General features: G+C 45.2%; 1 protein-coding gene across 13 annotated transcripts in view; it reads left to right on the plus strand.

The window, feature by feature from the left end:
- The window catches only part of FOXRED2 (FAD dependent oxidoreductase domain containing 2), a 1,046,175-nt gene extending 1,031,345 nt beyond the window's left edge, over nucleotides 1–14,830 (plus strand). For 11 of the 13 annotated variants that reach the window (XM_073573008.1, XM_073573006.1, XM_073573007.1 and 8 more), the window contains 2 exons: nucleotides 1,213–1,383; nucleotides 14,376–14,830. In XM_073573008.1, coding sequence (XP_073429109.1) covers nucleotides 1,213–1,383; nucleotides 14,376–14,566 — 362 coding nt within the window. In that variant the 3' untranslated portion in view covers nucleotides 14,567–14,830. Of the gene's footprint in view, nucleotides 1–1,212; nucleotides 1,384–3,079; nucleotides 3,214–14,375 lie in introns of all 13 variants that reach the window. The other 2 variants (XR_012231658.1, XM_073573014.1) reach the window with 2 other exon arrangements.
- Nucleotides 14,831–23,724: the final 8,894 nt, after the last annotated feature.

Below are 23,724 nucleotides of genomic sequence, written 5' to 3' on the forward strand. Positions count from 1 at the left end.
TTTTTTTCCACAAACATTATCTTTAATGAGCTAGAATTTTTCCATATTTCAGCCGACAGAGTCATTTGCAGGCTTGATTTTTGCGGGACGAACTGACGTTTTTATTGGTACCATTTTGGGCGCATAAAGTTTTTTGACTGCTTTCTATTCCAATTTTTGTGGAGGTAGAATGAACAAAAACCAGTAATTCAGGAATCTTTTTTCCTCCGTTGGTCGTGTAGTAAAATTGATAAGGCAGCTTTATTCTTCGTGTCACTACGATTACAACGATACCTCATTTATATCATTTTTTTATGCTTTGGCATTTTTTACATAATAAAAACTTTTATAGAAAAATAATTATTTTTGCATCACTTCATTCTGAGAGCTATAACTTTTTTATTTTTCTGCTGATGGAGCTGTATGGTGGCTTGTTTTTTGCAGGACAAGATGGAACTTTCAGTGATACTATATTTACCACAATTCGTATTTTTAACGTGTTTTATTACACTTTTTCCAAGCGGTACGATGATACCACTTGAAAAAGTATAATTTGCTACTTTTTTGGTTTTTTTTACATCGTTCACTGAAAGGGTTAACTAGGGTGACACTTACGGACACGGCAATACCAAACGTGTAAATTTTTTGTTTATTTTATTTTTTTATATAAAAATGTGTATTTTTTAGGATTTTTTTATTATTTCTCTCATATTTTTTTTAAAAAGTTTTTTTTTTTTACCTTGTCCACTTATGGTACTTTCATTTTCACTTTTGTTGGAGAAAGCTTCTGAGACCATGCTGTGTGCATGGTCTCAGAGGTTTTCCCGTAGCTGGATGACCCGGGGGTCATCGCAATTGATGGGTCAATTGATGACACATCCTTGTGTCTGCCCCTAATTTTAGCTGTAGGCAGTTTTTTGCCCCCCCCTGAAAATGTCTGTGCGTTTGGTTTTGCATTCCATTGAAGTCAATAAGGTTCTGGTATATTTGTGAAACCATTTGGCTAACATTTTTGGTGAACGTCTCAAAAATGTTGAAAGTTTTGCTCATCTCTAGTTGCTACCCCCTCTCCCCCCTTCACTTACATTGCCAGAAAATGAAAAAGTTATGACTTTGGTAATACAGTGATTCACAGAAGGAGAAACATCTCTGTTACTTGCTGCTTTTGTGACTTTGTGCAATGTGAAGAAGCCTCCTGTATTTCCATTTTTAACACGTTCCTTTTATTTACAGAACAACAAATGACGTTCCGTCCACAGGGTTGGCCTCTGCCACGTCCCACCCAGATTCATCATGTTGTGGAGGATTTTCTTACTGACTGGACTGGCCCTAACTCTCATATGCTCCCATTACGTCGCTTCCTTGAAAATTGTTTGCAAAGAGACCTTAGAACGTTCTATGCAGGTAATCCGTATTTATGAAAAAAGAGGTTAAAAAAACCAGCTCACCTCATTGATCCTAGGCATGCAGGAGCAGGGAAACCAAGTGACCACACATGTGTAAACGGTTAAAAAAAAATAGGTGGAATTTTCCTCTTTTTATCTAAACCATATCTAATATATAAAGCTCAAAGTGTGTATGTATGTGTGTATGTTTGTATGTCCGGGATAGGCATCCGCACCGTCGCAGCTACAGCCACAAAATTTGGCACAGTCACACGTCTGGACTCCGAGAGTGTCGTAAGCTATGTTGTGAGGCGAAATTTTAACCCTGCGGGTTCCAATTCACCAAACAATTTTGCCCCTATCTACATACTGGGGGAAAAAGTGTGTGCGCGTCAAGCCCCGCCCCTCATTATGATGTCATAATGTCCCTATTTGCATACTGGGGAAGCAGTGTGTGCGTATCAAGCCCCGCCCCTCATTATGATGTCACAATGGTTGCCATGGCGACGCTGATGTCATCATAGGTTGCAAGCCCTGCCGCCGCTCATTATGATGTCATAATGGTTGACTATGGGATGGAGGATGTGTGATGGATATATGGGCACTGGACTATGGGATGGAGGATATGTATGACGGGTATATGGGCACGGGACCATGGGATGGCAGATATGTATATGGGCACGGGACTATGGGATGGAGGATGTGTGATGGGTATATGGGCACTGGACTATGGGATGGAGGATATGTATGACGGGTATATGGGCACGGGACTATGAGATGGCGGATATGTATGATGGGTATATGGGCACGGGACTATGGGATGGAAGATATGTATGATGGGTATATGGGCATGGGACTATGAGATGAAGGATGTGTGATGGGTATATGGGCACTCAACTATGGGATGGCAAATATGTGTGATGGGTATATGGGCATTGGACTATGGGATGGAGAATATGTATGATGGGTATATGGGCACTTGACTATGGGATGGAGGATATGTTTGACGGGTATATGGGCACGGGACTATGGGATGGCGGATATGTATATGGGCACGGGACTATGGGATGGAGGATGTGTTATGGGTATATGGACACTGGAATATGGGATGGAGGATATGTATGACGGGTATATGGGCACGGGACTATGAGATGGTGGATATGTATGATGGGTATATGGGCACGGGACTATGGGGTGGAAGATATGTATGATGGGTATATGGGCATGGGACTATGAGATGAAGGATGTGTGATGGGTATATCCCACTAGACTATGGGATGGCGAATATGTATGATGGGTATATGGGCATGGGACTATGGGATGGAGAATATGTATAATGGGTATATGGGCATGGGACTATGGGATGGAGAATATGTATGATGGGTATATGGGCATGGGACTATGGGATGGAGGATGTGTGATGGGTATATGAGCACTCGACTATGGGATGGAGGATATGTATGATGGGTATATGGGCACGGGCCTATGGGATCGTGGATATGTATGATGGGTATATGGGCACGGGACTATGGGATGGAGGATAATTATAATTTGCTATAACTAACCACAGTTAGTTACTATGCCCGGGCAGCGCCGGGCTCTTCAGCTAGTTTATACATAAAGTTGTTTTTTATTAATATGACAAGATATAGTCCTTTCTTTATAAAAATGGTGGCTAATGGTGACTAATACATTTTATTTCTTAATATTTCCAGACAATATTCAATCAAAAGCTTAAAGAGAATCTGTCGTCAGACTAGTTCAGTCCAACATGCAGACCAGGGGCGGACACAGTCTGTAGTGGGCCCTGTGCAAGAAATTTTTTGCCCCCCCTTCATAGGGCAACAAAGTTAGTTGTTATTTGTTGTTATCTAATATTGAGGCTATGCAGGGCTGGATATAATATCTGTAGGGTGCTGCTGGGCTGTATTTATTATTTGCCAGTTGCAGCCTCCAAATTATATATACAGGCCAGCACAGCTTCCAAATAACATATATAGCCCACTAGCCCAGCATTGCCTCTAGTTGTTAATATATACAGCCCAGCACAGCTTCCAAATAAAATATGGTATACAGCCCAGCATAGCCTTCAGTTAATATATACAGCCCAGCACAGCATCCAAATATCATATACAGCCCAGCATAACCTCCAGTTAATATATACAGTCCAGCAACAGCCTTCAGGTAATATATACAGCGCCCAGCACAGACTCCAGGTAATATATACAGCCCAGCACAGCCTCCAGTTAATATATACAGCCCAGCACAGCCTCCGGTTAATATATACAGCCCAGCACAGCCTCCAGGTAATATATACAGCCCACCACAGCCTCCAGGTGATATATACCGCCCAGCATAGCCTCCACTCCATGTAATATATACAGTCCAGCATAGCTTTAAGGTAATAGATGCAGTCCAGCATAGCCTTCAAGTAATACATACAGCCCAAACAGCCTCCAGGTAATATAAACAGCCCAGCATAGCCTCTAAATAACATATATAGCCCAAGACAGCCTCCAGGTAATATATAGGCACCCCCGTTTCCCTTAGTTTCATAATGCTCTCCCCCATATGTGGTCTACTTTTGGCATAGTGCTTCTCGCCCTATGTGGCCCCCAGTTTATGCTGCTTCTCTCCATGTGCTCCCCCTGTTTATGCTGCTAAATCAGGCGGCCCCCTATGTGGGCCGCCTGATTTATGTTTATTTTCCCCCCATGAGCTGCCCCATTCATGAGCAGTCAAGCATCTCCCCCAGGGGCCCCCCCATTCATGAGCAGCCATGCTTCTCCCCAGGGGCCCCCCCATTCATGAGCAGCCAAGGCCATGCTTCTCCCCAGGCCAGGGCCCCCCCATTCATGAGCAGCCAAGGCCATGCTTCTCCCCAGGCCAGGGCCCCCCATTCATGAGCAGCCAGGCCATGCTTCAAGTTCTCTCCAGGACAGGGACCCCCACATTCATGAGCAACCAGGCCATGCTTCTCCCCAGGGGGCCCCCCATTCATGAGCAGCCAGGCCATGCTTCCCTTCTCAGGCTAGGGGCCCCCCATTCATGAGCAGCCAGACCATGCTTCAGTTCTCCCCCAGGACGGAGCCCCAAAAAATCATGCCTGCCATGCTTCAGTTCTCCCCCAGGAGCCCCCCAAAGTCATGCCTGCCTCGGCCCCAGTCCCTCAGTCCTGCTCAGCTCTGGTACTCTTACCTGGAGCAGGCAGGGCAGGCCAGACCAAGAGGATCCATCCACTGTCCGCACATTCCTGAGCTGCAGCATTTAGTTATGGGGCACAGCACACAGTGACTTCACAGACACACACACTGTCGCTGCAGCCACCGTCCGTCCGGCGCCACACGCACAGTGAGTGACAGTCAGTCTGTCTCCTCCTCTCCTCCCCCACAGTGGCAGCGCAGCACAGCACTGATGCTGATCTCACCTCAGGGCTGGCTCCTCTGCATCGGCACTCGCACTCTCAGGACCCACTCCCGCTGCCTCCCGCAGCACTGCTCTCCTCCTTGCGCCTCAACTCCGTGGCGCTCCACATGGTAAATTTGAATAGGTAAATAATTAGCCATACCTCCCAACTTTTGAAGGCAAAGAGGGACACAGGCTGCGGTGTGCGCAGTCTCAAATTTTAGGCCACACCCCAGACCACACCCATTTTGTGACTAGTCACACCCATGTCCATGCCCAACTGCACCCATTTAGCACTGCTGATCACACTGACTGGTACTAGGGGCATAGTGGCTGGCATTATGGGCACAGTGGCTGGTACTGCGGGCACACTGACTGGTACTAAGTAAAAGAAAGAAAGAAAGCAGTGAGAGAAAAAACAAAATAGAGAGAAAAAGGAGAGCGAGAGAGAAAGAACAGAGAGAGAAAGAACAGAGAGAAGAACAGAGAGAAAGAAGAAAGAGGGGAGGGAAAGAAAGAAAGAACAGAGCGAAAGAAAGAACAGTGAGAGAAAGAAAGGGAAAGAAAGAAAGAAAAGAAAAATAAAGAGGGGATATAAAGAAAGAACAGAAAAAGAAAGAAAGAACACAGAGGAAGAAAGCGGGGACAGAAAGAAAGAAAGAAAGAGGGGAAAGAAAAAAGAACAGAGAGAGAAAGAAGGGAAAGAAAAAAAGAACAGATAGAGAAAGAAAGAGGGGAAAGAAAGAACACAGAGAAAGAAAGCGGGGACAGAAAAAAAGAACAGAGAGAGAAAGAAAGAGGGGAAAGAAAGAACAGAGAGAGAGAACAGATAGAAAGAACAGAAAGAGAGAAAAAAGGGGAAAGAAAGAACAGAGCCTCCCGGTGCAGGACATATCATGATCCGCACACATAGCCGGCATCCCTGATTCCAAGGCGATCCTGCTGTCCGCGCTGTCAGAGGAGGACATGGTGATGGATCTGAAGCATTCCTGGTTCTGTCACAATCGCCTCATGAAATTACCTAATTTACGGTCAGCTTCCAGCACATCACTTCCGGTTGAACGTCAAGTGTTACTTGGGGCTCTGCCATGGACTCCTATGTCAGTGGGAAAAGCTCACTTTGTATGCCTCATAGACACTTGGCTCCACTCCGTACATCCAGTGTACATATGGCTCCACTTCGTACACACACAGCTCTGCATACCCCATACACACGTGGCTCCGCTCCGTACACCAAGTACACACACGACTCCGCTCTGCACACTTCGTGCATACACAGCTCTGCTCCGTACACCTCGTACACACGTGGCTCTGCTCCGTACACCTCGTACACACACTGCTCTGCTCCGTACATCTCATACACACGTGGCTCTGCTCCGTACATCTCATACACACACGGCTCCATTCCATACACCTCGTACACACACAGCTCTTCTCCATCCATCTCCTACACACAAGGCTCTGCTACATCCTCACTGTAAAACTTTCCTGACCCCACACAGAAACTTTACCTCACCCAGCAGCATGACAACCAGCACAGCGGAGTCCTGCAGCAGAGTGCAGACAGACACACAGCCTGAGGCCCCTGATCATGTGACCCCTGACTCCTCCCCTCTCACAGGTCCTGTGCGCACTTAACACATAGCCCAGCCACATAGACACGGAGGCCCCTGATCATGTGACCCCTGACTCCTCCCCTCCCCCAGGTCCTGTGCGCACAAAACACAGCCCGGCCACACGCTTGGGAGCCATGAATTAGCCATGCAGTGCTGGAGGCTGGAGGGGCCCCCTATCTCCTGGGGCCCCCGTTCAATGAACAGGCTGCACGGGCGGTAGGTCTGCCCCTGATGCAGACATCACATTATATAGCAGGAGGAGCTGAGCAGAATGATACATAGTTTTGTGAGTAAAGATTCAATACAACTTGTGTTTTAATCATTTACACCTCTGCTCTTTCTGTGATTTTTGGTCCAGTCAGCGGTCCTATCCGTGATTGACAGCTACCTCTGTTTGTACGCTCATACAAAAACCTGTCAGTCACTGATAGGACCGCTCACCGGTCTAAAAATCAAAGAAAGAGCAGAGGATTGAATAATTAAACACAAGTTATACTGAATCTTTTCTCACAAAACTGTATATCAATCGTCCCTACTCCCCTTGCTCTATAGCATAATGTCTACAGATTGGATGGCATTTTCATGGTGACAGGTTCTCTGTAAATAGCGAATGTACAGATGTATTTTATTAATGAACTGATTTATACCAGAGTGATCCCTAAAATAATTAATTACATTTTTCTGCAATCTTTTGGTAACTGTCAGGAACATAGCACTGCACTTGCTAACTGATCCAGTGCACGTGTCTTGAGTAAGACAGGCTGTGCTCAAAGATACCTGTGGAGCTGGGCAGCAGCGGTGAAGATGCGTGCTTCAGTCAAACAGGACCTGAAGCATGTGACTGCAAAGGGGCGGAACCGGCCACAGGTCTCCCAGATGAAGCAGGAGCAGAGAGAGTTTACTTCAGGCCAGATAGGACCTGAAGCAACTGACAGCTGGGGGCGTGGCCTAAGCTCCAGAGAGATAGGAGCTAAAGGAAAACTCCTAGAAGGGTAACTATGGGACAAAGTTACCAAGGAGCATAGACAGGGACGCAAATCAGAACAGGCCGGGGTCAAAGCACGAGATAGCATGACAGTACCAAAGGATTAGATGGAACGGATAGTCAGGACGTAGCAAGAGATCAGTATACCAGAACGGGCAAATACACAGTACCAAGACAGTAGACAAACTCACAACGAAGAGTCGGACGGGTCAAAACCAAACAAGCAACAAGATATCAGATACAAGGCACTGGCACACAAGGGTCAACTAACTCAGCTGAGGGCAGGAGTATAACTGACACTGGACCTAGGTCGATTGGCAACTAAACAGTCGCCCACTGCCAGAGAGAGACAGAAACAATCAACCCCTGTCTGACCAGGGCGGGACAAACCCCATCCTGGATCATGACAGTACCCCCCTCTCAATGGGGCGCCACCAGACCCCCGGGTTTCTCTTGATACCTGGCATGAAAGGCCCAGACCAACCGATCCACATGAACTGATCGAGCAGGAACCCATGACCGGTCCAAAGGACCGTAGCCTTTCCAATGTACATGATACTGAAGAGCATGACGGACTAACCTAGAGTCAACAATTCATTCCACCTCATACTCAGACTGCCCATCGACCAAAACCGGTGGTGGGGAAGACCACGATCTCTCCCCACAGGTTTCAAAAGAGCCCTATGGAAAACGTTGGTGATCCACAGAGACAGTGGGAGACGCAACCGAAAAGCCACCGGGTTAAGGCCAGTTTCACATTTGCGTATGGAGGAGCTGCGTGGGCTGTGGACTTCCTCCATGAAGCTCCGCCCACTGCCGCACCTCCTACGGTCAGATACACCTACGTCCGCATACTTCTGCATGCGGCCTGCGTATCCTACATTGGGCACGCAGGTCGTGCGGATGTATGCGGATGCCTCCGCATGCATCGTTTTTAGGATTCGGCGACCACATCAAATTCCAACATGTTGCGTTCGACACGGTTCGCCGCATCGTCAAAACAACGCATGCGAAGGCATCCGCATACATCAGCATGACCTGCCTACCCAAAGTTAACTCCTTTACCCCAAGGGTGGTTTGCACGTTCATGACCGGGCCAATTTTTACAATTCTGACCACTGTCCCTTTATGAGGTAATAACTCTGGAATGCTTCCATGGATCCCGGTGATTCTGACATATTGTACTTCATGTTAGTGGTAAAATTTCATTCATGTAACTTGCGTTTATTTGTGAAAAAAAAGAAAATTTGGCGAAAATTTTGAAAAGTTCGCAATTTTCCAACTTTGAATTTTTATGCCCTTAAATCACAGAGATATGGCACACAAAAAACATAATAAATAACATTTCCCATATGTTTACTTTACATCAGCACAATTTTGGAACCAAATTTTTTTTTGTTTGGAAGTTATAAGGGTTAAAATTTGACCAGCAATTTCTCATTTTTACACCACCATTTTATTTTTAGGGACCACATCACATTTGAAGTCACTTTGAGGGATCTATATGATAGAAAATACCCAAAATTGATACCATTCTAAAAACTGCACCCCTCAAGGTGCTCAAAACCACATTCAAGAAGTTTATTAACCCTTCAGGTGCTTCACAGGAATTATTTGAATGTTTAAAAAAAAAATGAACATTTAACTTTTTTCACAAAAAAAATATTTCAGGCCCAATTTTTTTTATTTTACCAAGGGTAACAGGAGAAATTGGACTGCAAAAGTTATTGTGCAATTTGTCCTGAGTACGCTGATAACTGATATGTTGGGGGGAACCACTTTTTCGGCGCATGGCAGAGCTCAGAAGGGATGGAGCGCCGTTTGACTTTTTCAATGCAAAATTGGCTGGAATTCAGATCGGACGCCATGTCACGTTTGGAGAGCCCCTGATGTGCCAGAACAGTGGAAACCCCCCACAAGTGACCCCATTTTGGAAACTAGACCCCCCAAGGAACTTATCAAGATGTGTAATGAGAACTTTGAACCCCCAAGGGCTTCACAGAAGTTTATAACGTACAGCCATACAATTAAAAAATCACATTTTTTCCACAAAAATGATCTTTTCACCCCCAATTTTTATTTTCCCAAGGGTAACAGGACCACAAAAGTTATTGTGCAATTTGTCCTGAGTATGCTAATACCCCACATGTGGGGGTAAACCACTATTGGGTGCATGGCAGAGTTTGGAAGGGAAGCAGTGCCATTTGACTTTTTTGGCTGGAATTGGGATGGGACACCATGCCGCGTTTGGAAAGCCCCTGATGTGCCTAAACAGTGGAAACCCCCCACAGATGACACGATTTTGGAAATTATACCCCCCAAGGAACTTATCAAGATGTGTGATGAGCACTTTGAACCCCCAAGGGCTTCACAGAAGTTTATAAAGCCCGGGCGTGAAAATAAATAAATCATGTTTTTTCCACAAACATGAACTTTTAGTTCCCAATTTTTTTATTTTCCCAAGGGTAACAGGAGAAATTGGACACCAAAAGTTATTGTTCAATTTGTCCTGAGTACGCTGATACCCCATGTGTGGGAGAAAACTACTGTATGGGCAGACGTCGGGGCTCGGAAGAGAAGTAGGGACGTTTTGGAATGCAGACTTTGATGGAATGGTCTGCGGGTGTCATGTCGTGTTTGGAGAGCCTCTGATGTGCCTAAACTATTGAAACCTCCCACAAGTGACCCCATTTTGGAAACTAGACCCCCCAAGGAACTTATCTAGATGTGTGGTGAGCACTTTGCACCCCCCAGTGCTTCACAGAAGTTTATAATGCGGCAGGAGCCAGTGGCTGGGACATCATTCTCACTCTCCTATGCCATTGCTGAATGTCCCTTGCATCGTCCGTTGTCCCAGGGCTTTCAGCTTCTTCCTGCATTGAGCAGTAACATGGTACCGCTCATTAAGGTCATGAATATGGACGCAACTCCACTCCCATAGGCGTGGTGTCAATATTCATGACCTTAATGAGCGGTACCATGTAACCACTCAACACAGGAAGAATCTGCCGCACCAGGACAACGGAGGATGCAGGGGATATTCAGCGATGGCACAGGAGGGTGAGTATGGATGGGGGGAGCAAGGAGAAGCACAGGGGAAGCACGGGGAGACCGGAGCAGGATGGGGGGAGCACGGGGGAGCATAGAGAAGGATGGGGGAGCATAGAGGAAGACGGGGGAAGCACAGGGGAGCACGGAGCAGGATAGGGGAGCACAGGTGAGAATGGGGGAGCACAGATGAGGATGGGGGGAGCACGGGGGAGCAGGGAGTAGGATGGGGGAGCATGGAGGAGCACAGAGGAGGACGGGGGAGGACCCAAAATCAACATGGGTTTACAAGGGACCGTTCCTGTCAGACTAATCTGATAAGCTTCTATGAAGAGGTAAGTTCAGGACTGGACCAAGGGAATGCAGTGGACGTGGTGTACATGGACTTTTCAAAAGCTTTTGATACAGTGCCACAAAAAAGGTTGATACATAAAATGAGAACAATGGGGATAGGGGAAAATATGTGTAAGTGGGTTAAGAGCTGGCTCAGGGATAGGAAACAAGGGATGGTTATTAATGGAGCACTCTCGGACTGGGTCACGGTTAGCAGTGGGGTACTACAGGGGTCAATGTAGTACAAAAACTTGGCACTCAAAAGAAAAATTGATTTGACAGTTCCTTTATTGTAAAAGGCATCCAGTTAAATATACTTCTTTTACTTCTTTAAACATTTTCGGTCATACAATTGACCTTCATCAGAAACAGAATTTTTTCACAGTTGGTTTTAACTGAGAGGAACTGTAATGGAAAATTCCATATATTATTATTAAAGAACCGCTGTCTTAAGTAGGCACTATTCAGTACTGGGTATATTCATTAATAATGTGGAGAAACAGACGTCTGGGAAGCAGCAGCTACTGAAGATGAAAGGACACCATTCATGTAGGAAATCACCAGACCCACGGGTTTGACACTTTGGGTTATACAGGGACCGGCAGATCCAATGATTGGTGTGGGTGTCCAGAAATTTGTACTGTAATGTATTCAGGAAACTATCCTGTATTGTTTGTGACAGGCATGAATGTCCACAACTGTGATCCTCCAAATGGTCTGTCCTGCCCAGGGAGGCAAGTGTGTCACAGGGAGAGTGAACGCGCTGTTCATGAGAAGCACTGAGGGTGCAGAGGAATAGCGCTTGGTCTGTGGCTGGACGCATGTGCTGCTGGTATGAGAGACGCTGTCTCCTGAATACACTACAGTACAAATTTCTGGACACCCACACAAATCATTGGATCTACCGGTCCCTGTATAACCCAAGGTGTCAAACCCGTGGGTCTGGTGATTTCCTACATGAATGGTGTCCTTTCATCCTCAGTAGCTGCTGCTTCCCAGACATCTGTTTCTCCACATTATTAATGAATATACCCAGTACTGAATGGTGCCTACTTATGACAGCGGTTCTTTAATAATAATATATGGAATTTTCCATTACGTTCCTCTCAGTTAAAACCAACTGTGAAAAAATTCTGTTTCTGATGAAGGTCAATTGTATGACCGAAAACGTTTAAAGAAGTAAAAGAAGTATTTTTAACTGGATGCATTTTACAATAAAGGAACTGTCAAATCAATTTTTCTTTTGAGTGCCAAGTTTTTGTACTACATTGTTAGTTGGCTGGATACCCGACTTGTGCACCTCCCTCCATCCACACTGAGTGCCGTGTTTTTTCTATTTTGTACTACAGGGGTCAGTTTTGGGCCCGCTTCTTTTTAACATATTTATTAATGACCTTGTAGGGGGCATAGAGAGTAGAATTTCAATATTTGCAGATGACACTAAACTCTGCAGAGTAATCAATACAGAGCAGGACAATTTTATATTACAGGAGGATTTATGGAAACTAGAAGCTTGGGATGATAAATGGCAAATGAGCTTTAATGGGGATAAATGTAATGTCACTTGGGTAGAACAAACAAGATGTATATTGATGTGCTTAATTGTAAAACACTGGGCAAAACTGTCACTGAAAAAGACCTGGGTGTATGGGTGGACGACAAACTCACATTTAGTGACCAGTGTCAGGCAGCTGCTGCAAAGGCAAATAAAATAATGGGATGCATTAAAAGAGGCATAGATGCTCATGAGGAGAACATAATTTTACCTCTATATAAGTCACTAGTGCGACCACACTTAGAATACTGTGTACAGTTCTGGTCTCCGGTGTATAAGAAAGACATAGCTGAACTGGAGCGGGTGCAGAGAAGAGCGACCAAGGTTATTAGGGAACTAGGGGGTCTGCAATACCAAGACAGGTTATTACACTTGGGGTTATTTAGTTTGGAAAATCGAAGGCTTAGGTGTGATCTTATTACAATGTATAAGTATATGCGGGGACAAGACAAAGATCTTTCTAATGATCTTTTTACTCTTAGACCTGTGACGGGGACAAGGGGGCATCCACTATGTCTGGAGGAAAGAAGGTTTAAGCATACTCACAGACGTGGATTCTTTACTGTAAGAGCAGTGAGACTATGGAACTCTCTGCCATATGATGTTGTAATGAGTGATTCCCTACTAAGATTTAAGAAGGGACTGGATGCCTTTCTTGAAAAGTATAATATTACAGGGTATATACACTAGTTTCCTTAATATTGCGTTGATCCAGGGAGCTAGTCTGATTGCTGTATGTGGAGTCGGGAAGGAATTTTTTTCCCTAATGTGAAGCTTACTGTTTGCCACATTGGGTTTTTTTGCCTTCCTCTGGATCAACATTTTAGGGCAAGTTAGGATAGGATATGGGTTGAACTAGATGGACTTAAAGTCTTCCTTCAACCTTAATAACTATGTTACTATGTTACTATGTAGAGGAGGACGGGGGAGGACAGGGGAGCACAGAGGAGGATGGGGGAGCACAGAGGAGGATGGAGAGGAGCACAAAGGAGGACCGGGGAGCACAGAGCAGGATGGGGGAGCACAGAGCAAGACGGGGAGCACAGAGGAGGACGGGGAGCAGGGAGCACAATGCAGGAGCACGGAGGAGGACGGGGGAGCACTGAGGTGGACGGAGGAGGACAGGGAGCTGAGCCGTACATAGAAGGATGGGATGGCGGAGCTTAGCCATGCATACTGGGAGGGGGGAGAGCCACACAAAGCAGGACAGGGATGAGGGACAATGTATACCTGGCTTATGCTCGAGTCAATAAGCTGACCCAGTTTTCTGTTGCAAAATTAGGGCCTCCGCTTATACTCGGGTTGGCTTATACTTGAGTATATACGGTAGTTTGAAAGCATATGTTGGGAGCTTTCATGATGTATATTCTTCCCACGGGCTGTTGTTTAACGGACAAAGGCAAAATGAGGGATCTCTTGGCCTCTGCCTGGCCAGTGTGAGTGTACATTGAGTTTATTTAACTGTATAGGGTAGTGCAGCAGACCACACTTTTCTGTGCAGAGAGAGAGAGAGATAATGCAAAAAATGTGTACTGAAAGTTCTATGTTTTTTGCAATGTATCACTAAAGCGAATGGATATCTAGGCATCGATCCAGACTATAGCCACTGTTTGGCATATACCTCCTAAGCATATGTGCCCAGTAGTGGCTACAAACACAATATGCACCTAGCCTTGCACATTCACTAACGTTAAGGAAACCACATCATCAAAATTAGTATTTGTTCATGAACCAGAGGACTAGAAAGATTCAAATGGAACTCTCAGAGCTTTCATTGGCCAAACGTTCAGACATCCTGATGATCAGTCAGACACACCGTTTTGCTAGTTGACCATACATACTGATGGCCCAAGCAATCATGTTATTTGCAGAGGTCAATGAATGGCACTGTCGGCCTTGCCATGGGTACAATTGGGTAGCAGTCTGGGAACATGACATGAGTGCTGTCTCTGCTTCCTTTAGTATTAAATTAAAATATGTTTCTAGCAGAGAAATTTAATTTTTTTTGTTTGGTTTTATAACAGTATTGTTTACTATCCATTTGATTGTTGATATATTTTGTTTTGCAGATTCCTGTTTTGTTTTTTCATTGACACATCAGACGTTGCCAATTTTTTGCAAGCAGAAATATCTGCAGGGCCAAGGCCTCAAGAGAAAAGAAGAATTAAGGAAACTGACTAATCCTCTAGGATTCCCAATGAAAATGGAGGATAAGGCTGCTACATCATATAGCCAGAGTTACAGGAAAGATGAACTATGATATTTCAATTGCCATTGTCCACTTGCCAAGTTGTTTCCAGTTATTACCCTTCTGACACAAAGAAATGTACTTTTAGATAAAGAGCACCTTAGGCTATTTTCCCAAAATGAGTATTTGATGAGTTTTGATGTTGCAGATTTTCTGCAGATATTAAGGAAATTAGGTTACTTGCCTTTTTCATTGTGTTTTTGAGTGCATGATGCTGTGGTTTCTGTCTCTTTTTGGTTTGTCATGTTTTAAATAAATCTGCTTTGCTTTTGATACTTCCTGGTATTTGACATTGACAAAACGTTATTGATTCATTCATGTGTGGATTACATAAGTTTTTCACCTTCAGATTTTGCACATGTATTACAATTTTATGGAGAAACTCAGCACATAATTGAAATGATGTGGATTTAAAACACATTTACACAATGTTAAAAAAAGGACAGTGGGCAAGAGATTTCTATAAATCCCATTCTCTTTGCTGGAACTACAATATGCTGCGTTTTTGGTGCAACAAAAATACACAGTGTCAAAAAACTCATCATGCGAACTTAATCTTAGGATCAGGTGTGAGAAGACTCTTAGAGATGGAGTGAAAAAGAAACCAGCATAGCTCGCAATTAAAACCTTGCATGGGAAAAATGGGTGGATAAGGGTTCTCAGCCCTGGAGGGGGCCAGACACCCCAATATATACTACAAAGGAAAAAATAGGCTCCCTATATCTTTAGTATTAAATTAATGTACAGGTGCACAAATACGTTATATGGCCACTATACAAAAATATACATACACTATGGTCAACAATTGTTCTAGTAAATGAAGTATTTTTCTCAGAAAATTATTGCAATTACACGTTTTGTTATACACCTGTTTATTTACTTTGTGTGTATTGAAATAACACAAAAAAACTGAGGGAAAAAAAGGCAAATTGGACATAATTTCACATAAAGTCCCAAAAATGGATCGTCAAAAATTGGTTGCACCATCAATTTAATATTTGGTTGGACACCCTTTGAAATAAATTACTGCAATCAATCATTTCCTATAACCATCAACAAGCTTTTTACATCTCTCAGATAGAATTTTTGACCACTCTTCTTTTGCGAACTGCTCCAAGTCTCTATTTGAAGGGTGCCTTCTGCAACAGCGATTTTAAGATCTCTCTACAAATGTTCAATGGGATTTAGATCTGGACTTATTGCTGACCACAGCAGAACTCTCCAGCACTTTGTTTACATCCATTTTGGGGTGCTTTTTGAAGTATTTTTGGGGTCATTGTCTTGCTGGAAGACCCATGACTTAGGATGTAAACCCAGCTTTCTGACATTAGGCACTAGATTGTGACCGAAAATCAGTTGGTAAATTTCAGATTTCATCATGTCTTGCACAGAGTCAAGGCAACCAGTGCCAGACATGGCAAAACAACTCCAAAACATCTTTGAACCTCCATCATATTTGACTGTAGGTACTGTGTTCTTTTCCTTGTAGGCCTCATTTCATGTTCGGTAAACAGAAGAATGACATGCTTTACCAAAAAGTTCTATCTTGCTCTCATCTGTCCACAAGATGCTTTCCCATAGGAATTTTGGCTTACTCACATACATTTTGGCAAACTGCAGTGTAGCTTTGTTATATTTGTGATGATACCAATGGTGTCACTGGCGCTGTCTAGGGGGTGCTATCAGGGGGCACGTGAACGAGAGCAGGGAGTGCAGGAACCAGGCACGCTGTGCGCAAGGACCTGAGACTAAGCAGTAAGCTCAGGACCTGGCACTAAGCAGTCACGTGACCAGGGGTTGGAGTCACCATGTGTGAGTGACGGTAAGGCAACTGAGTGCATGGAGTGCAGGGCACAGACAGTAAATGTGGTCAAGGAATGCTGAGGATCAAAAGCCAGACGAGAGCATAGTACCTAGGGATAAGACAAAGAGTAAATGGAGACAAGCCAAGGGGTCAGATAACCAGGAGGGACTGGGCAGTATAAAGCAGGATACAGAGGCAAAAGTCATGGGACAAACTGGGTCATACACGCAAGCACAGAAGCACAACATTTATGGACAAGTAACCAGGGTCAGCAACCACAAACCGAGTATACAGAAGTATCACCGAGACCAAATCAACCAATTACCAACATTACCCAGCTCTGTCCTGGGATGCCCCCTTGACCCAGTTCAGGAAGTAGGCGACAGGAGGATACTCGCCAAGGTGAGCTACATGGTGCAGAATGATTCCCATCCCATGCATGAGACCGTGACAAAGATGTGCAGTACTGTCAGTGACCGGCTACTTCATCCCAAATGTGAGAGGGAGCGCTATCAAAAGTCCTTCGTTCCTGCTGCAGTTAGGCTGTATAACCAGCACTGTCCAAAACGGAGAACGACCCAAACAGTTAACTGATAGATCCAAAGTTGTGACAGTCCGGTTACATTTTTTTTTTTTTTTTCCCCGTATATGTACCTACCTACTGTCAATGTAATGCCTTTATGCATCTGTATCTGTACTTGTTCCTGCCTTGCTGCTGTAATGCTCTGAATTTCCCCATGGTGGGACGATTAAAGGATTATCTTAAATAGCTGCCTCAGAACCAAAGAGAGGCGAACTAAATTAACCCTGACCTGACCAGGATGGCGGCGGCACCATCCTGTCCAGAGTCATGACAGAAACCCCTCTCAACGGGGGGCCACCGGACCCCCAGGTTTCCCAGGAAACCAGGCATGAAAGGAGCACACCAGATGATCGGCATGAACCGATCGGGCAGAAACCCAGGATCGGTCTCAGGACCATACCCCTTCCAGATACTGGAGGGAATGGCAGACCAACCGGAATCCACGATGCGCTCCATCTCGCACTCCTCCTGACTATCCATCAATACAGGTGTCGAGGGACCCAGTGATGCTTCTTCTACAGCCCCCAATGGTTTCAGCAGGGCCCTATGGAATACATTGGGGATCCTAAAAGTTTTTCCCGAATATGTTTTTTCTTAAATAAAAATTTTTCCCAAAAGGATTTTTCTCAAAATTTTTTTTTCTCTGAGTAGTAATTTTTCTTAAAAGTATTGTGGATTTTGAGAACCAGTTTATATGATGTTTTTTGTAGGAGAAGTTAGTTCTCAAGATCACTTGTAAGTGAATGGTATAGTGGGAAGACCTCTGGTTAAAAAAATCCATAAAAAAATCTAAAGAAAATCTAGTAATCTACCTATGTCTGACAATCGATTCATGCAATTATAGTTAGATGGTCAGATGATTACAATAGTTGTAATAGTTTTTCAATCCTGTCCTTAGTCTTTTATGGATTTCTGTGTTTTTTTGTATATTTTTGTGATATGATATATGTGTTTCTAATTTTATATATGTATTCACGCTATTTGGCAGCAGCTGTGGAAGGAGGAGTTATGCAGTGACGAGACCTTTTTGAGTCCGTCACATCCTTTCACTAATTGACCCGTTGAAGCTCTGGTGCAGAGCGAAACTGCCGTTGTCAGCTTTCTGCTCACTCCTGCTATCACTCCCCCGGCCAATATGTATTGTATGTGCCAATAAAATAGCAGCGTTTCCTCACTAGCCTGAAGAGTGCGGTCCATTTTTCGCTACATGGATTTGGACATTGCTGTGATTTTCCAGGAGAAGCACCCATTGTTAGGGACGGCAGAACACACTAAATATAAAATAATAGAAAGTGCGTTCGCCGCCTGGGGTCCACCGTGCAGAGGTGTTAAACTGCTGCTATATAATGGCAGATGCACAATATGGCGGTATATCGCACACGGGTTGAGCGTCACCCGGTGTGCACTGGGTGCACTCTGTTATGTTCACAGAGGCGCCTTAAGGCATAAACATAAATGCCGAGCCTGTTGACCTCACAGGTCTCAGCGGTGTGCATGCACAGTATATGGTCACAGGACTCGGGCCCAAGGCACTGGGTCGATGTCCGTCTAGACCTACCGTGCGTGCGGCGTCGCTACCGTGGACGCCCCAAGTGCTGCTGACTGCAGCGCGGCGACTGAACAGCCGCTGTACGACAATGCCCAAGAGGGGGTGCACTGTCGGATGCTAGCACTGTGTAGATGTGCAATGTGGCCTGAAGTGTGCCACTGACTGGCGCTGACTCTAAAACTAAGTCTCTATCCACACACATAAAATCAGAAGGAGGGGATCTTAATGAGTCATTTGCAGGTACATGCATCCATCATCATTCACACAGCAGCAAGTATAGTCTATACTAGCGCATGGCCGAGCGGCCATGTGGACCTTTTATAGCCGTGCGGGACCTTTCAGATCTCTGGGATGGACCAATCAGATCAGGAGAAGAACCTGAGCATGTGACTCCCAATCTCCAATGGGAGATCGTCTCGTGAGCATGCCCAGTAATGCGACGAGAGGACTTAGCCACTGGAGTGGCTTGCTGCAGGATAGCCTGTGCTGCTATTGCTGACCCAGAGGTGACAGCAGCAACCAGTCCTACAGAGCTGGTCTGAGCAGAGCGTCTGAGATGCTGAGATTGCTGTGCAGGCTCCTGAGTGGTCGGAGGAGAATGGGAGACCTCTGGATTCCCACTGTGCAGCTGCAGGAACCTGATGCCTAACATTACCCCCCTCCTAGGGCCCACTCCCCTCTGAGCCTTGGTACGCTCAAATGTCGTGATCAGGAGTGGAGCGTTGATGTTCTCCACTGGCTCCCAGGTCCGGGCCTCAGGACCATGACCCTTCCAGTCCACCAAATAAAATTTTTTGCAACGCACAATCCTGCGTCCCACAATGGCGTTGACCTCAAACTCATCTGAGGAGAGGACTGATGTCCCGGCAGATGACTCGGAAAACCGAGCCATGTGAACAGGCTTGAGATGGGACACGTGGAAGATGTCAGAGATGGCCAAGTGTGGTGGAAGAGCCAGACAGTAGACCACTGAGCTGATGCGCTCGAGGACTTTGAAGGAACCAATGTATCGTGGAGTGAACTTGGAGGACTCGGCCCGCAGCTTGATATTACGTGCAGAGAGCCACACCAAGTCACCAGTGCCAAAAGTTGGAGCGGGACACTGATGTGTGTCGACTGACGCTCTCATTTTCTCTTTAGAGGCTCAAATAGCATCCTGGGTGCGATCCCAAATGTCACGAGCCTCCACTGCCCAGTCTGCCACCCTGGAATCAGTGGAAGACACTGGCATCGGGACAGGGACGTGCGGATGCTGGCCGTAATTGAGAAGGTGCGGCGTCTGACCAGTGGAATCAGCCACTACATTATTCAGGGCAAATTCAGCCCACGGTAGAAAGGATGCCCAGTCATCCTGCCTGGCAGAGACAAAATGTTGCAGGTATGTGACCAGAGTTTGATTGGCTCTCTCAACCAACCCGTTCGTCTCGGGATGATATGTGGAGGACAAATTGAGCTCAATAATGAGTAGACTGCAGAGCTCCCTCCAAAATCGAGACACAAACTGGGGACCTCGGTCACTGACTATTTTGTCTGGCACACCGTGCTAACGAAATACGTGCTTTATGAATAGTGCGGCGAGACCACGAGCGGAAGGCAGCCGCGCGAGTGGCACCAGATGCACCATTTTAGAGAAATGATCAGTGACCACCCAGATGACCATGCTGCCACCAGATTTGGGCAGCCGACCACAAAGTCCATGCCGACCATCTCCCAGGGTCTGCCTGCCACCGGCAAGGGATACAGTAACCCAGCCGGCCTCTGCCTAGAGGACCTGTTCTGAGCAGAAGAGACGCATGCTTGAATGTACTCTTTAGTGTCCCGATCCATGTGTGGCCACCAATAAAACCTTGTCAGGAGTTCTGTGGTCTGCTTAATGCCAAAGTGAACCCTGGACGTGTGTGCCCACGCGAGAACCTCCGGCCGCAGGCGAGGAGGGACAAAGGTCTTGCCCGGCAGAACTGCCTCAAGAGTGACCGGAGTTACAGTTCTCAGGCTCTCCATGGGGACAATTAGCCGAGGCTCAGCCTCCTCTTCCTCCGCTGAGACCACTGAGCGTGAAAGAGCATCCGCACAGACGTTCTTCTCTCCAGACAGGTAATGCAAGGTGAAGCAGAAGCGGGAGAAGAAGAGCGACCATCTAGCTTGACGAGAGTTCAAGCGCTGGGCCGTTTGCAGATAGACCAGGTTTTTATGGTCAGTGTACACCTGGAAGGAAAACCGGGCCCCCTCCAGGAGATGTCTCCACTCAGAAAAGGCCAATTTCATGGCCAGCAACTCCCTGTCCCCGATGGAGTAGTTTCTCTCCGCCGGTGAGAAGGTCTTTGAGAAGAAGAAGCAGGGATGCTTCCGACCTTGAGCATCTTTCTGGAAAAGGACTGCTCCTGCACCAACGGACGAGGCGTCTACCTCTAGGATAAAGGGTTTATCCACATCGGGACGGTGAAGGATGGGAGCACCAGCAAAATGGGTTTTCAGAGACGAAAAAGCTGTGGAGACCTGCTCTGACCAAACCTTTGGATTGGCTCCTTTCTTGGTGAGAGCGACCAAAGGAGCTACCCGTGTGGAGAAGTGGGGAATGAACTGGCGGTAATAGTTAACGAACCCCAAAAAGCGCTGCACCGCTTTTAGAGAATGGGGCTCCTGCCAGTCCATCACCGCTTGCAATTTGGCAGGATTCATAGCCAACTCCTGGGCCGAGATGATATAGCCCAGGAATGGCTGCCATATGGGGGCTGGGATTGTAGAGCATGTGGCGCCCAGGATGTGGGAGAGTATTACTGTAGGGGCTAATTAAGGGATATTATTAATGCTGTGATGTATTTTATTTTTGAGGATCCTGTTTTCAGTGTGGGATGTTATGTTACTGTGCAGTGCGACACTGTTTTTACTTTTTTCATCTGGCGTAGTGTAGAAGTTGGGGAATGTGCTATGGAAGTGATCAGCTATTGAGAACTGTGTGCTTATTTTCTGCAGAGACAAGTCCTGGCTGGAAGAAGTGATGTCAGTCTGCACTGGATGAAGAAAAAAAGAGAAGTTGAAGGACTTCAAAAACAAATTTCACTGATGAGTCAGTGTATTGCATACCATATACAGAGCTCCTGTGTATAATGTCACTGCTGATCACTATTACCTGCACACCGACACTATATACAGAGCTCCTGTGTATAATGTCACAGGTGATCACTGTATTACCTGTCCACTGACACTACATATAGGGTTCCTATGTACAGTATAATGTCACTGGTGATCACTGTATTACTTGTAAACTGTATACTATATACAGAGCCCCTGTGCATAATGTCACTAGTGATCCCTGTATTAACTGTACACTTACAGTATACACTGCATACTATGTATAGAGTTCCTGTGTATAATGGTAATATTAGTATTGTGTTTTTTTTTTTTAATTAATGATCAGTTTTGTAGTATTCGGTCACTGTGGTCTGGTCATGGTGTGGCGGTATTTATCCCTTGTATGTAATATTATTTGGACATTACAGTGCCTTGTGAAAGTATTCAGCCCTCTGGAACTTTTCCCACATATCATGCTTAATATATAAAGATACCAAATATAAATTTTTGGTGAAAAATCAACAACAAGTGGGACACAATGATGAAATTGAATGAAATTTATTGGTTATTTTAAATTTTTGGGGAAATTCAAAAACTGAAAAGTGGGGCGTGCAATATTATTAGGCTATTAGGCCCCTTTACTTTCAGTGCAGCAAACTCACTCCAGAAGTTCATTGTGGATCCCTGAATGATCCAATGTTCTCCTAAAATGATTGATGATGATAAATATAAACCACCTGTGTGTAAACAAGTCTCCGTATAAATGCACCTGCTCTGTGATAGTCCAGGGTTCTGTTTGAAGCACAGAGAGCATCATGAAGACCAAGAAACACAACAGGCAGGTCCGTGATACTATTGTGGAGAAGTTTAAAGCCGGATTTGGATACAAAATGATTTCCAAAATGTTAAACATCCCAAGGAGCACTGTGCAAGCGATCATATTGAAATGGAAGGAGTATCATACCACTGCAAATCTACCAAGACCCGGCCATCCCTCTAAACTTTCATCTCAAACAAGGAGAAGACTGATCAGAGATGCAGCCAAGAGGCCCATGATCACTCTGGATGAACTGCAGAGATCTACAGCAGAGGTGGGACAGTCTGTCCATAGGACAACAATCAGTCGTACACTGCACAAATCTGGCCTTTATGGATTGGCAAGAAGAAAGCCATTTCTCAAAGATATCCATAAAAAGTGTCATTTAAAGTTTGCAGCAAGCCACCTGGGAGACACACCAAACATGTGGAAGAAGGTGCTTTGGTCAGATGAAGCCAAAATTGAACGTTTGGCATAAAGGCAACACAACTCATCACCATGAACACACCATCCTAACCGTCAAACATGGTGGTGGCAGCATCATGGCTTGTGGTGGTAGCATCATGGTTTGGGCCTGCTTTTTTTCAGCAGGGACAGGGAAGATGGTTAAATTTGATGGTAAGATGGATGGAGCCAAATACAGGACCATTCTTGAAGAAAACCTGTTGGGAGTCTGCAAAAGACCTGAGACTGTGACGGAGATTTGTCTTCCAACAAGACAATGATCCCAAACATGAAGCAAAATCTACAATGGAAAGGTTTACAAATAAACGTATCCAGGTGTTAGAATGGCCAAGTCAAAGTCGAGACCTGAAAACAATCGAGAATCTATGGAAAGAGCTGAAAACTACTGTTCACAAACGATCTCCATCAAAGCTCACTGAGCGCGAGCTGTTTGCCAAGGAAGAATGGGCAAGAATTTCAGTCTCTCGATGTACCAAAACTGATAGAGACATACCCCAAGCGACTTGCAGCTGTAATCGCAGCAAAAGGTGGCGCAACAATGTATTAAGTTAAAGGGACCGAATAATATTGCATGCCCCACTTTTCAGTTTCTGAATCTTAACAATAAATTAAAATAACCAATAACTTTCGTTCAACTTCACAATTGTGTCCCACTTGTTGTTGATTCTTCACCAAAAATTTACATTTGGTATCTTTATGTTTTGAAGCATGATATGTGGGAAAAGGTTGAAAAGTTCCAGGGAGCCGAATACTTTCGCAAGGCACTGTATGTGGTTCGGCTATTGTAATACAGTATTTGTTCCTTTTATGTGGTATTATTCGGTCACTACGTGGTTTAGTCATAGTGTGATGGTATTTGTCCTTTGAATGTGGTATTATT

This window comes from Dendrobates tinctorius, unplaced genomic scaffold, assembly GCF_039654945.1.
Source record: "Dendrobates tinctorius isolate UK_male_01 unplaced genomic scaffold, ASM3965494v1 ptg000033l, whole genome shotgun sequence".
Classification (NCBI taxonomy): Eukaryota; Metazoa; Chordata; class Amphibia; order Anura; family Dendrobatidae; genus Dendrobates; species Dendrobates tinctorius.